The sequence below is a fragment of the Pantherophis guttatus genome, chromosome 3 (genome assembly GCF_059756535.1).
Source record: "Pantherophis guttatus breed Tessera chromosome 3, ASM5975653v1, whole genome shotgun sequence".
Taxonomy (NCBI): domain Eukaryota; kingdom Metazoa; phylum Chordata; class Lepidosauria; order Squamata; family Colubridae; genus Pantherophis; species Pantherophis guttatus.
In genome coordinates, this window is record NC_142065.1 from 180,056,086 (window position 1) to 180,071,843 (window position 15,758).

Here is a 15,758-nt window from a genome sequence, read left to right on the forward strand (position 1 = left end):
GCTATTACATGTTATGTGGGGAAAATATCTTAAATTAGCTAAAAATTGGCTTTCCACTTCTATATCTAGCACTTTGTGAGTATACTCATTATAAATGTAACAGGAAAGTTAAAAAAACCGATATAGGTATATTAAGCTGACTCAAAAAGAGAAATTAATACTCTGAGTTGCCTGTCTGAACAAGAACTAATGTGCGTTCTTTAAATTGATTTGTATACCAATGGGACTATAGCAACAGCACTTAGACTTATATATGGCTTCATAATGTTTTTACAGCCCTGTTTAAGTGGTTTACAGAGTCAGCATATTGCCCCCAAAATCTTGGTCCTCCTTTTACCCACCTCGGAAGGCTGGAAGGCTGAGTCAACCTTGACCTGGTGAGATTTGAACTGCCGAACTGCAGCTAGCAGTCAGCTGAAGTAGCCTGCAATACTGCACTCTAACCACTGCGTCACCTCGGCTATATTGAAATATAGCACAAAACTCATTTTCTTATAAAATGAAAAATGCTTATTAGTTTATGCTATATTAGACTAACATTAAACCATAAAACACAATGTAGGATTTTGAATTCTACAAATATTTTCCATCAAGATTATAATAATGCCTTCTAAGATTCCTCACTTATCTGGGGGTGGGGGATGTGGTAGGGAGGGAAATATGATAGGCCTTTTCAGTAGGGACATGCCTTCTGTGGAAGAGCTTGTTCCTTTGAGTGGCCTTCTGCAAGTGGAAAAGTTGCAGAGACCATCAGAAATTGACTTGCATTAGCAGCACCAATAGAGTTTAATTTTTATTATAATTTCTGATGTTAACGTAATTTTTATAATTATTGTTTTATTAACTATATTTACTTATAATCACACCAAGAATATGTTAAAAACTGAAATGTGGATAAATTTTATAAATAAATAATTCCTTTCAATTGTCTCTTTTGGAGACTAAATATTTTTCAACCATTTTTCATAGTTTCCAGATGCCTTACCATTTTAGTAGTTCTCATCTGAACTTATTTAATATCCTTTTCAGCTATGGTGCCCAGAAACAGACTAAATACTGCAAGTGATATTCAACAAGGGTAGAGCGGAATGGAAAATTACTGTGCATGATCTAGATTTGATGTTTCAGATGATGAATGCACAGAAGGTAACATTTGTCTTTTTAATACCGTGTTTCCCCGAAAATAAGACCCTGTCTTATATTTTTTTGAACCCAAAATAAGTGCTTGGCCTTATTTTCGGGGAGGTCTTATTATTTTGGGGCGTGTGGAGCAAGATGGGGCTCCTCTTGCCGTCTTACCTGATTTCCAGCTCTGCGTTTAAATATTTTCAGGGAGGGCTGATTTTCAGGGGGAGGCTGATTTTAGTGCATGCGCTCAAAAGTCCAATTGGGCTTATTATCAGGGGATGTCTTATTTTCAGGGAAACAGGGTAGCTGCTTTTAACTGCTGGCTCATGTTTAATTTAACTTTCGCTGCAGTGAATAGAATTTAGCAGAGATAAATATAAAGTTCTGCACTGGGTCAGGAAAAATATCCTAGGTCAGGAAGAAATATAATATCAGGACCTCTGACTTTCAGTAGTAGATGTTCGCTAGTAAATAAAAGTTGTGGTTGACCTCTTGACCACCTTCTCATTTCATGAGGGGAATTAGGTAGGACTGGATTTTACAGAGTGGCTAGTCATTTGTTAGGAGAATCAGCCAATGATACAGGACTGGGAAGAGTGACCAGAACTTTAAAAGAGAGAAAGAGAGAAAACTCCTAAACAGATTTAGGAAGGCTTACCTTTTATGTAAAATGACAGCATTTACAACATCTTTTCGGCCATTGTGTATGGCTTCATGAAGGAAAGAAGCTTCAGCGCTGTTCAGGAGAATTTTGGCATTGTCATCAAGAAGTAATTTCACTGCTTTTGCGTGGCCTTCTCTGGCAGCAAGATGAAGAGCTGTATTCTTTCCCCACATCCACCCCAAGAACAATTCATTAAAATAATGCCATTACTCTATGAAACAAACATCACATGGAATTGAAACTGCTGTAATTTTTTTCCTCTGGTACATCTGTTTCTATCTTTTCCTCTGACAAATTTCAAGCTGCAAGGATATTCATTCATTTTGCTGCTTGGTTGTGCAACAATCCCTCCAGAATGTCCACAATGCAGGGAGGTGGGTCAGAGATTCATTTTGAAACCCATTTTTAAAAATGAAACTCAGAATTATTGATATGATCCGTAGCTTCATTTCTGTGCATACCAAATAGCATTTACTTCTGAGAAATGAACGATTATTCAAACATTTCATTTCTGATAAACAGGAAATTCAATATTCTACTTTACAAAAAGTTAACTACATACCAAAAATATTATGAATATTTGGAAACTGATGTGAAATCTTATTCATAAATATTAAAAGATAGACAAAAATCTCATTGCACTGTTAGGGTGTTGCCAAATCTTATCATAATTAATAACATTTGGTTGATATATATTTGAAGGGTAACCCAATATTCATTCCAAATAGGTATTTCATGCATATTTATATTTGATGGAAATATAAATGGAAAGACAGGCACCAAGAATCTTACTAGCTAAATTGATGAAGGAGGTTTTATCTTACCATATTTCCAAAAATGGAATTGAACATTTATTGAGCCATGGTGGTACAGTGGTTAGAATGCGGTATTGCAGGCTAACTCTACCTACTGCCAGCAGTTCGATCCTAACCAGCTCAAGGTTGACTCAGCCTTCCATCCTTCCAAGGACAATAAAATGAGAACATAGATTGTTGGGGCCAATATGCTGACATTTGTAAACTTCTCAGTAAGAGCTGTAAACCACTATGGGGTGGTATACAAGTTTAAGTGCTATTGCTATATTTATGAGGAATTAGAATTTAACTGAATACCAACCTCTGCAGGCTTCACTTGAAAGTTATTATGTATCTTTTATTAAAATCTTTGCTATTAACATACAGTATAGCAAATAAATTCCCGGTTTACAAGTAGCTAGATATATTTGGGGCATACTGAGTATTATTTTAAGAACTTTCAACAACAATCAGATTTAGAATTGTATATACAACAATGGCAATGTAAGCCTATCGGATTCCTCAAATAATGTATCATTTTCAAAAAGAGGAAAGTTGGAGGGACTCCTGGGGATGCAGACAACTAATAAAATAAAATACTTGGGAATTTGGTTGACCCAAGGTGCTCTTCGGTAAAGGAAGATAATTATGTTCCCCTTTATAATCAGATAGTCAGAGATTTGGAGAGGTGGAAAAATTTACAACTATCTCTTATGGGAAGGATAGCTGCCATCAAAATGTACGTCCTCCCCAAATGGTTGTTTTTGTTCCAAACTGCCCCGGTTAAGTCTGGATAGGGAATTCTTCAACACCTTGAACAGAGTTATTTCTAAATTTATTTGGCAAAGTAAAAAGTCAAGGATTAAGTTTAGGATGATGCAGGAACCTATACATAAGGGGGATTTGGACTCCCAAATTGGAATTTTTACCATCAGGCAGCCATTCTGATATGGGTGAAGGACTGGATCGCCTTGAAAAGGAGGCGGCTATTGGTGGCAGAAGGCCACAGTCTTCAACATGGTTGGCACCACTTTTTATGGCTAGGACAGTCAACCCGACCGAGGTATTTTTGCAATCATTATTTACGTAAGACCCTAGGGGATACCTGGGAAAGACTTAGGAGAAAGTTGTACCTGAAGATACCATGTTGGATTTCGACTCAGGAAGCCCTGGTATACCTGACGTTATCTAAAGGAGAGAAGGTCTTGACCTATGAAGACATTTTGGATACTCAGGGCAGACTGAAGACACGGGAACAACTGAGGTCAGAGCGGTGTAATATAGACTGGTGGGCCTACACCCAAATACATTCAAGGTGGAAGAAAAATCAGGAAAGCGAAGGGATATATCATGGGAAACAAGAATTGGATAAAATATTATTAGGTAATGACAGGAAAGTTTTATCGAGATGCTATTTGTACCTATTATCATTGAAAGTGGGGGAGGAAGTCGTTAAAGACTCCATGATTGCCTGGGGGTGAAATATGGGTTATTCATTGGATTTTCAAAAATGGGAGGAGATTTAAAAATTTAAAATTAACTATGGCATCCTCTTATAAAGAGAATATTTATAAGATGGTTTATAAATGGCACCTACCTCCAGCAAGATTAGCTAAAATGTTCCCCGGGACATCTTCACAGTGCTGGAAATGTGGGCATAGCAATGGAACTTACTTCCACCAATGGTGGACATGTCCGCTGGCAGCTAAATATTGGATGAAAATAAGACGATGGTTGCTTGAAATTACACACTGTAGAGTGGAATTGAAACCGGAAACCTTTTGGTTGGGGGGTTAGACCCGTAAATATTGGATTGACTAAATGGTATCTGATGCTGCACATAATCACTGCAGGGAGACTGGCATTCGCACAAGAAGAATGGAAGAATGAGTATCTACCAACGGACTTACAAATAATTTATAAAATCATGGAATGTGCAGAGTCCGATAGACTTACAAAACTGATCAAGGGTAAAAGAGACTCAGATTTTTATACTAGTTGGAACATATGGTATGATTGGATCCAGAAACGATGGGAAAGTGACAAAGGATAATGCTGGATTATAATTATAGATGATGGTATAATTATGGTAATCAATAAGTATTGGAAATGTAAATTTGTATATAAGAATCTGTAAATATTTTCTATTTTTACTTTCTGATTATTGGTGTATATATACATGGACATTTTGGTGATGTTACACCGTGATAGAAAAACTATTATATATTTGTCTTTGTTTTTCATTTGTTTTTGGTTTTTTTTGAACTATAATACAATTTTTTTTTTTAAAAAAAGAGGAAAGTTGATTTTTCTCTGTTAGTAATGTAAAAATTTGAGGATGTATTAACTCATATGGGTTAGTTATGTCCAGTTTTGGTTTCTTTTGGGAAGAATATAGTAACCTATATAAGTATGTGTTTGGGTACATGCTTTCAAGTTAAAGATGTCAGTGTTATTTTGAATTCTACTGCAAAATCCTGGAATCTGACTATTTTGCAGGAATATTGGTTACAGTATATTGGACTGTAGGAATAGCTAAGAAAATAATATTGTAGAGATTGTAAAAGTACTATTAGCTCTGATATTAATGACTTAATTTAATAAATATACAACATTTCAATTTTGGAAAGCCTACTTTTTCTGATATAAGTAATTTTCATCAATTTAGTATATTAATTTTTCCCAGACACATTATGTGAACACCTAGCTCACTAGACAAGGCTCTAATAGAAATAACTGGAAATAGTGACATAGCCATTCTTGCCAAAAGAATGACAAGCAACTACAATGCTTTGTGTTCAGTTATCCAGAATAAAGGCAAGTGATAGAAAGCACTCCTGTTTCAGTAATGGCTAAATGCACCCTTGCAAGTATGAGATAATAACAATTGAAACACATTCTTTGAGTTCCAATATTATGTAAGAGCCCACTGAACTACATAGTATCTATGTAGTATAATGTTACCATTTTAACTAAAAATTACAGAGACACTTACCCCTTCGTCATTTACTTTATCAGTGGCTTTCATATTTGTGTTCAAAATAATTTGCATTGTACGAGTATATCCACCAAAAGCCGCATGATGCAAAGCTGTCCAGCCTTTATAGTCACTTATGGGGGAAAAAACAGAATAAAATATTCTCACTTTGTTACAACAATTGAATATAAGTCCGTGTGTGTGTGTGTGTGTGTGTGTGTGTGTGTGTGTGTGTGTGAAGAAACATATACTAGTGTATTTTTCGGAGTATAAGACGCACCGGAGTATAAGACGTAACTTAGTTTTTGGGGAGGAAAATAGGGGGGGAAAAATCTGCCTACCCGGTATTCATCTGGCTAGAGTCCTTAGTTTGGTCAGCTTCAGCACATTAGTTTGCTGGTTTTGAGCCTGAGCGCACATTTTATATCACCTGCTTGGGGATATAAAATGATCTTTGGAGAGAAAAGCAATGAGAAAAGCAGGCAAAGCACAGAGATGCTTCACTCGCTAGCGCCTCATTAGGGCTGAAAAAAAGCTTCTAAAGCACAGCTGAGCATGGGGAGCAGCAAATCACTTCACTCGCTAGCGCCTCATTACGGCTGAAAAAAAGCTTCTAAAGAACAGCTGAGCATGGGGAGCAGGCAAATCACTTCACTCGCTAGCGCCTCGTTAGGGCTGAAAAAAGCTTCTAAAGCACAGCTGAGCATGGGGAGCAGCAAATCACTTCCCTCGCTAGCGCCTCATTAGGGCTGAAAAAAGCTTCTAAAGCACAGCTGAGCATGGGGAGCAGCAAATCACTTCACTCGCTAGCGCCTCGTTAGGGCTGAAAAAAAACTTCAAAAAAGCTACATTCGGAGTATAAGACACACCCAAATTTTTAGCCTCTTTTGGGGGGCAGAGTGCATTTTATATTCCGAAAAATACAGTATATACAAGAAGTGGCATGTAATAACATGTAATAATACTTTTAACAACCGCTAAGTGACAGATGATTTTTAACTATGTCCTGAGTCCATGGCACTCAAAAGAGGATGTACTTTCTTTTTCACATGACTGTATTTCCTGAATAATTTGTTCCTTAATAATTCAGATTGTTATAAACATATGCAGGGGTGAAATGCTCCCAGTTCGGACCGGCTCGGGTGAGTAGGTAGCGATGGCGGAGGGCAGTTCGGAGAACCGGTAGCAAAAATCCCTGCGCCCCCCATGCCCAGCTGAGCTGCATGATCATCAGAGGCTTTTTTTCTTTTAAATGCCTCTGATGAGCCAAGCTCTGACGATCCAAGCTCTGACGATCCCAGCTGAGTTGCCTGCCAGTCAGAGGGTTTTTAAAAACCCTCTGACTATCAGGCAACTCAGCTGGGATCGTCAGAGCCTTTTGAAAGCATTTTTTTACATGGTTTTACATTTAAAATGGTTTTAAAAGTAAAAAAAACTTGGCCACGCCTACCCAGTCACATTACCATCACCACCACCAAGCCACGCCCACAGAACCGGTAGTAACAAATTTTAGATTTCACCACTGAACATATTTATATCAAGTATGTACATTTGGGGACCGGATGTATGTCAGCCTTACTTAAGTGTAAAAACCAGGAAGTCAAACCCACAGAAAGATCAGACCTATACTTTATTGAGATAGGCTATAATAACAGAATCTTGCAATTTACCTACCAAAGAAAGAGGGCACCTTTCTTTAGGAGAAACTGGACTACCTTCTCATGTCCATTTTGAGCAGCCAGATGTAAAGGTGTCATCCCCTTCTTGTCTCCTTCATTCAACAGTCTGGTATCTTCCATAGCCTCCAGAAGTCGAAGACACGTGTTGATTCGTCCATAGCTGTATGAAAGACACATGTCCCATTATGAAGGATAAAGTTTGGAATAGAAAATGGCCAATGAGGAAAGATTTTCAGTCTTACCTAGCTGCAAAATGTAATGGAGATTTCTTGTCTCTGCTCTTAGCGTATACAGAAACATTCATTTCAAGAAGGATATTCACAGAAAGGGGTACGCCTTGTTTGCATGCATAATGTAAAGGAGTGCATCCTTCCTGATCCTCCTCAGTTATAAGATCGCGAATATGTTTCATCTGTCAGATATAAAAGTGGTACCTTTTAATAGAATTCTAGAGAAGTTAGAAAGTTATTTTGAACTTATATCCTAACTGATATGTTACTAAAGATCACATGTTCCAGGATATAACAGGCTGATGTTGTATTTATAACATGTTTTCAATGCTTTAGGTTGTTATAAATCAAAGTTCACTTTTAGAATGAATGAATATAATTTAATGATTGAATATTCCAACAGTGTGATTTGCCATAAGGAATTCTGATATTGTTTGCTGCCTTGAATTCGGAATATATATTGAATTCTGAAACTTCCATGGTATAGCTCTAGGGAACACTTTGATTTTTCTGCTGAGAGGTGTTGAAAAGTGATATTCAGTTGAAAAAAATAATTAGAAAAAAAAGCTAAAAACCACAAAAATGTTTGCGATTGAACTTTAGTTTTTATATATAACTGCAATACCAGCAGTATTGCAAATTATATAAATCCATATTATTTCATCCTATGTATTATTTATTTATTTGTATCCCGCCTATTATTTTTACAAATAACTCAGGGCTGCAGACATATCAAACACACGTTCCTCCTCCTATTTTCCCCATACAACAACCTTGTGAGGTGGGTTGGGCTGAAAGAGTGAGTGGCCCAAAGTCACCCAATTGGCTTTCATACTTAAGACAGAACTTGAACTCACGGTCTCCTGCTTTCTAACCTGGTGCCTTAATCACTAGACAAAACTGGGTTTAAATAGGTATGTTAAATTCCATGAAGAAAATAAAAATACAGGTCCTTGACTTATGACCACAATTGAGCCCAGAATTTATATTGCTGAGTGAGAGCTTTGTTAAGTGAGCTTTGCCCTATTTTATGACTTTTCTTGCCACATTTGTTAAGTGAATCACTGTAATTGTTAAATAAGTAACACGGTTATTAATTGAATCTGGCTTCCACATTGTCAAAAAGCTGCAAAAGATGATCACGTGACCCCAGGATGCTAGGATGCAACTGTCATAAATATGAACCAATTGTCAAGCATCCAAATGTAAGTCACGTGACCATGGGAATGCTGCAACGGTCATAAGTGTGAAAATGGTCATGTCACTTTTTTCAGTGCTGTTGTAACTTCGAATGGTCACTAAATGAACTATTGTTAAGTCAAGAACTACCTGTATTAGTTCTTAAAATATTATTAGACAATTGGTTATTAATAGTTCCACAAATTTTCTTTACCTTCAAAAAATCTTCATTCAGATGCTGTAACCCTCCAGGTTGTAGGACAGTTAGATGTAAAAAATTATGCCCAAGGAGATCTTTTAATTCTACATTTGCTCCTAATTTGAAAAAGAGATTTTGATTTCAAAACTACCGACCAACAATTTTAATTGATCTTGCTCATAAAGTGTGTTTTGTTCATTTTGTACCTTTTGAAAGTAACAGATTCACAATTTTCCATGATGCACAGGAAGTTGCAAGGAGTAATGGTGTTCGACCCTCAATGTCAACACTATTAATATTTGCTCCCTGAAATGATAAGTCCATCAAAAGTACAGTAATAGATAGATATTAATGATAACTTAGGGAATTAGACTGTATGTATGTATGTATGTATATGTCAATCTGCAAAATGACTTCAGCTGAAGCCATTCTCTCTCATGCTTACTCCTGCTTCATTTCTTGGTTGTCATTCATGGGGGAAGGGATGGGGAAACTTAGGAATGTGGTGCCTCGACTGCTAGTCAAAACATCTACCAGCCAGCATTTGAACCAAGGCCATGTGAACAGACACCTGTCAGAGCTGAGCGGGAAGCTGTGACAGATTTGATTGGCCCATATAACCTAAAGGACATAGGGGTGGGGTGGGGGGTGGAATTCTATTCTTTTAACTATCCCTGAGCACGGGAGCTATTTAGAGCTAGCTTCACCTTTCTAAATGCCAACATGATGTACTCAACTAAAGGGTTTCTTGAATCTGAGCAAACTATAAGAGTCTTGACTGCCCTGAGTTCATTAATCGGAAGGATGACAGTTTGTATGTATGTATATACACACATTCAAACATATATGTATATACACACACCAGCTTTATTTATATATATTATATCATCATCATCATCATCATCATCATCATCATCATCATCATCATTTTAGCCATTGGCTATCCACTGCAGGAAGAAGGCCTCTTCCACATGTTTCCAATCTATTCGGTCCTGAGCTTTCTTTTGCCAATTGGATCTGCAATACTTGCTGATGTCGTCAATCCATCTTGTTTTAGGTCTCTTTCACAGACACTTTTTATCAAGTGGGATCCATTCTATCACTGCCTTGGTCCACCTGCCATCAGTTCTGTATATATTATATACAGTATTATAAATAAATGTATTTATATATTATGTATTTGTCTATGTGTTTGTGTGAAAATGTTCTTTTTTTGAATGCCATAGTCTATTTCTCTATTTAAATAAATCATAACAGCAGACATGTTAACGAAGGATGACATAATATTGTATTCAAGATGTTTTTACTGACTTCTGTTGTTACTGCTTTGGTCAAACTACTTAATTGGGATACTGTAGCAATATAGTATAGTTTCTTAGAATTGATACACTGGCAGCATTTAACCTGCATTGATACTAGAAAAGGCTATTAGCACCATTGAACTTATATGTTCCTAATATTTGTGTTCCTCTTGTAAATTTACTGTATCAGCTAAACAGGAAATTAATTTTTTAAATCATGCCTTAATGCATGTTACCATGCAAACTTGCAGTAAGTTTAATTCCAATCTTTATTGCTGTTCATTTAAAAATTCAATTAAAGCTAAATGTTTACCTTTGAAATGAGATATTCTGCCAGTTCATAGTGATCAAACAATGCAGCCCTAGCAGGAAAAAAAGGAAGAGCAAACCAAAATGTCAAAATGAGCACATAATAGTGAAATAAAAAGTTATATTTTGTCTCTAATCTACTAGGACGACTCTCACCCTGTCATCACTTCTTTACCCTCCTACCATCGGGAAGGAGATATAGAAGCATAGCCAGCCGCACAAACAGACTGAAGGACAGTTTTTAGCCGTGGGCTGTCAGACTCCTGAATGAGAAATAACATCATAACTATGTAGTATGATGGACTGCAGGGCCGGTGCAATGTGTAACATGTTCACACTGGTGCAATAGGACTGGGTGTTTTGTTAATATGATTTATTGGGTTAGGGATTTTCTGTCTTCACTGTGAGTTGTATTGTGTTGGGAGGGGGTGCACTGAGGGAGCTCAACCAATCTCATTGTACATATGTTGTGCACTGACAATAAAGATTTGAATTGAATTGAATAGTTTTTATCAGTTGTAGTCTCCAATCATGATACACTAAAAGCTCTTCCGAGTATAGAATATATGAACTTCTAACTGTAATATTGTTTCCTTATTGTTGTTCAGCATGATAAAGGAGCTTTTCATGATTACCATAACTGAAATCCATGAGCTGTTTAGTCCCAGTGACTTAATAGTAATACCAGTGTTCCAGGGGTAGGTTGTTTTGTTTTCGTTGTTTACTTTTAAAAGCATTTTTTCTACAACCTTAAGGGGTTGCAGAAAAAAATGCTTTTAGGAGCCTCTGACAATCAGGCAACTCAGCTGGGATTGCAAGAGGCTTTTAAAGGCATTTTTTTTTCTATAACCTCTTCATCCGAAGAGGTTGCTGAAAAAAATGCTTTCAGAAGCCTCTGACGATCAGGCAACTCAGCTAGGATCGCCAGAGGCTTTTAAAGTCATTTTTTTTTTTCTACAACCTCTTCGGACGAAGAGGTTGCAGAAAAAATGCTTTCGGAAACCTCTGACGATCCCAGCTGAGCTGCGCGATCATCAGAGGCTTTTTTTTTTTTACTTTTAAAAGCATTTTTTTCGGCCGAAGAGGTTGTAGAAAAAATGCTTTTAAAAGTAAAAAAAAAAAAGCCTCTGATGAGGAGGGCGGGGTAAGCGAGCGGTGACCGGGCCGGGGACCAGTTCGGGGGCATGGCCAGCCAATGTTATTACTGGTTCTCCGATCTACTACAAATTTTTACTACTGGTTCTTGCGAACCGGTGCGAACCGGGAGCAACCCACCAGTGCAGTGTTCTAAAGATGCCCAATTATTATTATGACTGGTTGCCTAGTTGGCCAGATGTTTAGATTGGATTTGTATCTTTATGCAGCCTTCCAGTCCTTCCCAAGGATCTGGACAGGCAGATGTTATTTGAGGGCCTTAAAAGTATAATTGCAGAATGTAAGCTCTTCCAAGTAAAGTTGCTTTTAAACAATTGACTGATGGTGATTTTATTAAAACTGATGTTGCTCGAGATGGTTTGGAATTACCCCCAGGGTGCTTATCATTATTGGTACTAACTTTGCTTTAGTTGTTCTTCTAAACTTCTGTTTGTAGGTCTTTGTGTTTTGAAATTTTTTACAATTCTTTTTCTTCTATTCTGTTATACAATTATTATTTGTTAAATTTGCATACTGCCTGATTCTCAAAAACTCTGGGCAGTTCATAACAATAATAAAAAAGAAAATTCAATAAAATCAATAAAAGATGGCAATGAAGTGAGAGGTCTCATTCACCTTTGCCAAAGGCCTAGATCAGGGTGTCAAACTTGTGGCCTGCAGGCCATAGGGCGTCACGCGCTGGCCATGCCCACCCCCATTTTAGTGAAGGGGAAAAAAGTTCTGATACGTCACATGACGACGTGACGAGGGGAGTTTGACACCCCTGGCCTATATGATGAGTCCAGTGAAACTAGGCTATTGTAACCAGTGCAAATAACTTCATATTGTTGAGAAAAATTAGTAAGAAAATACCATATCATAAACAATATAGGGAGTCTAGGTAAAACCCTTACCTATGGAGCAATGTTTCCTTATTTCCATCTAATGCATTAATGATGGATTCCTCTCCTGTATAAGATGACATCATTAACTTGAGAATTTCAGTAGCTCCTTGGGTAGCAGCAAAATGAAGAGCTGTGCAGTTGTCATTCTATTAGTGGAGATATAAGCCAAAAGAAAACTTACAATTATTCTCTATACCAAATATTTCTGAAGTCTTATTAATTATATAGAATTCAGCATAATAGAATTCAGCGTAATCAGGATTTTTCCTTTTTGATTCTTCTCAAATTCAGTTTTTAGGCAACATTTTGCCTAAAATAAATGGAGAAAATATTGCTCTTCATATCTTACTGAATTACAATTACAATTACAATTCAAAAAGTTCCAGCCATCATGCAGGATACTTAGAGCTGTAATTAAATATCTCTGGTTTTTTACATGAAACAGAAAGCAGGGAATGTAGAAAAAAAGAAGAAAGAAACACGATTTCTGTGTATCAAAAAAGAAATATCAAAGAAATATGATTTTTCCTATTGCAGAAGCAGCCAAGAGTTACTAAATTATGAGGATAGAATTTGAATAACTAAACATACAATAAAAGATTGCAATGCATGAATTATGTGCAATATCTAATTCTTTCAACAGGAATTTAAAACTACATGTGTTTATTACAATCAATGTAGTGAAATAAACATTTATTTCATTAGATTTTACCTGTTTCAGATCAATCTGTGCTCCATATTCAATGCACATTTTAATCATTTCCAAGTCTCTGCTTTGGACTGCTAGATGAAGAGGACTACATTTCCCATTATTAGTAAAATTAATATGATTTTCAGGTGAATACCCAAGTTCTACACCTTAAAAAAACAACAACCCTATGATATAGTTTTATAAGACAAGAAGAATTAATTAACAAATTTACTGATTTGGTTGTTCCTATTAAAATGTTTAATAATAAATATAAAAATTTAATTAAATAAAAGTTTATTCAAATAATTGTCAACTTCTGTTCATTTTACAAGATTTTATTCAGCTCACAAAGCTTATCAAAACTGTAAGCATTCTAAAGCAAGGAATTCTGACGGAGTGCTATGTCATCATAAAACCTCTATGTTGTTCCTTCCTTCCTTCTTCTGTTTATAAAATCATTTGTACTACATACAAAAAATACGTTTTAATTCAGGATCGGGCAACAACTGTCCACTCCAATCTAGAGCTAACCAACATTGGGTTTAAAATTCCAAATAACCACTAAAGTGGAAGCAAAGTGTTAAATTTTTCTTTATGTCTATCTGCTACCATCTAGTAGTATCATCTACTTCTTTGCAATCCAGCTCTCTTACAGGTAGTCCTCCACTTACAACAGTTTGTTTAGTGACTGTTCAAAGTTACAACAGCCCTGAAAAAAGTGACTTTTTCACACTTACGAGCATTGCAGAATCCCTATGGACATGATTAAAATTTGGATGCTTGGCAACTAGTTCATATTGATGACAGTTGCAGTGTCCCAGACAGTGGTGAAATCCCAATTTTTTTACTACCGGTTCTGTGGGCATGGCTTGGTGGGCATGGCAGGGGAAGGATACTGCAAAATCTCTATTTCCTCCCTACTTCTGGGGGAAGGATATTGCAAAATCCCTATTCCCACCCCACTCTGGGCCAGCCAGAGGTTGTATTTGCCGGTTCTCCAAACTACTCAAAATTTCCGCTACCGGTTCTCTGAGCTGCTCAAAATTTCCGTTACTGGTTCGCCAGAACCTGTCAGAACCTGCTGGATTTCACCCCTGGTCCCAGGGTCATGTGATAACCCTTGGTGACCTTCTGACAAGCAAAGTCGGTGGGGAAGTCAGATTCACTTAACAACTAGGTTACTAACTTAAAAACTGCAATGATTCACTTAACAACTACGGCAAGAAAAGTTGTACAATTGGGCAAAACTCACTTAACAAATGTCTCACTTAGCAACATAAATTTTGGGCTCAATTGTGTCCATAAGGCGAGGACTATCTGTAATCCCATTCCAAGATATTTTGTTGTAAGAGAGTAACTCCTGAAAAATCATTGGAATTGTTTTTCATTATTTTGAGTCGTAACAGTAACATAACTCTGATAACATTTTAATACTTTTTAAAAGTAAAGTATTTTATCAATAGCAAAAAAATTATGTGCATGAGGCAGCATTTACCCCTTTGTATCACCCCCTTAGACCACAGCCTTATTCCTCCTCCTGTCTCAGGAGCCTTGCAGTATAACACATCCTATTATTATCTGTTGCCCTTTTCATATTAATGGCTATTACACTCACATACTTTACAGCCATTTAAACTCTACAACCCTATAATATTTTAAGGAGTCACGTCTGAGTGCTATTTCAATTGTAAACAATGTTAATGGATGGTTTCCTAAATGTATTTACCTCGCTTTATAATAATCTCCAAACATAATTTCGAACCAGAAAAGGCAGCTGCATGGACTGGCATACAGCCCATATTGTTCGCTTTAGCAATGTCACCGCCATTTTCAATCTGCAAGAAAGAGAGAACCAGTTATGAAATGACAAGAACACTTTTCATACACACTCACTGCATACACTACCAAAATAGATTGTAAAAAATGAAAATATTAAACACTGGCTAATTGATACAAATGCTGGTTTTAGCTGGCTATCTCTCCCAATTGTGTAATTGTGGCCCAAAAATCAGAAAGAATGGAGGAAGTTGTACTTCTCAGTCAGCTGAAGTACATCTTCCTCAATAGAGAAATATTATCCTAATTTTCCCTGGAATGATTATTAGAGTTCCCATATAGTCGATCTCTTCCCTTAGAGGATAGATAAAGTGATCAAAATTTGCAGGAACAAAAGAAACAAGACAAATGTATAACTCATTGCAATAAGATGCCACTTGATTTACTTCCAGCTGTTTAGAAGACTCAATTTAGATCTTTTTATTTACTGGGCTTATATGCTGCTCCAATCATTATCTGCACTGAGTGACATATGCAAATCAGGTTAAAATAATAATTGCAGTAATAAAAATATACCACAGAAAATACAATAAACCTCTAACAGCTATATTATACTTACACACCAAGCAACACAGATCATATTACAAATAATCCTTAATTTATAATGATAAGTTAGCGATCATTTGAAGTTCTAACGAACCCATCCAATGGATTCGAAGTTCCAATGATCATGTGATGGCAATTTATTATATTTTTCTGGAAACTTAACAACAGCTGTGTTTGTTTAACAAC

At 36.6% G+C, this 15,758-nt stretch overlaps 1 protein-coding gene across 1 annotated transcript in view; it reads right to left on the bottom strand.

Moving 5' to 3' along the window:
* The window catches only part of TRPA1 (transient receptor potential cation channel subfamily A member 1), a 44,732-nt gene that overhangs the window by 21,681 nt on the left and 7,293 nt on the right, over positions 1–15,758 (bottom strand). The window contains exons 5-14 of the mRNA XM_034429966.3: positions 14,917–15,025; positions 13,212–13,357; positions 12,509–12,645; positions 10,465–10,513; positions 9,057–9,156; positions 8,866–8,966; positions 7,485–7,654; positions 7,238–7,402; positions 5,582–5,696; positions 1,787–1,953 (exon numbers count right to left, since the gene is read on the bottom strand). Of these exons, the coding sequence (XP_034285857.1) occupies positions 1,787–1,953; positions 5,582–5,696; positions 7,238–7,402; positions 7,485–7,654; positions 8,866–8,966; positions 9,057–9,156; positions 10,465–10,513; positions 12,509–12,645; positions 13,212–13,357; positions 14,917–15,025 (1,259 nt within the window). The remainder of the gene's footprint in view (positions 1–1,786; positions 1,954–5,581; positions 5,697–7,237; positions 7,403–7,484; positions 7,655–8,865; positions 8,967–9,056; positions 9,157–10,464; positions 10,514–12,508; positions 12,646–13,211; positions 13,358–14,916; positions 15,026–15,758) is intronic.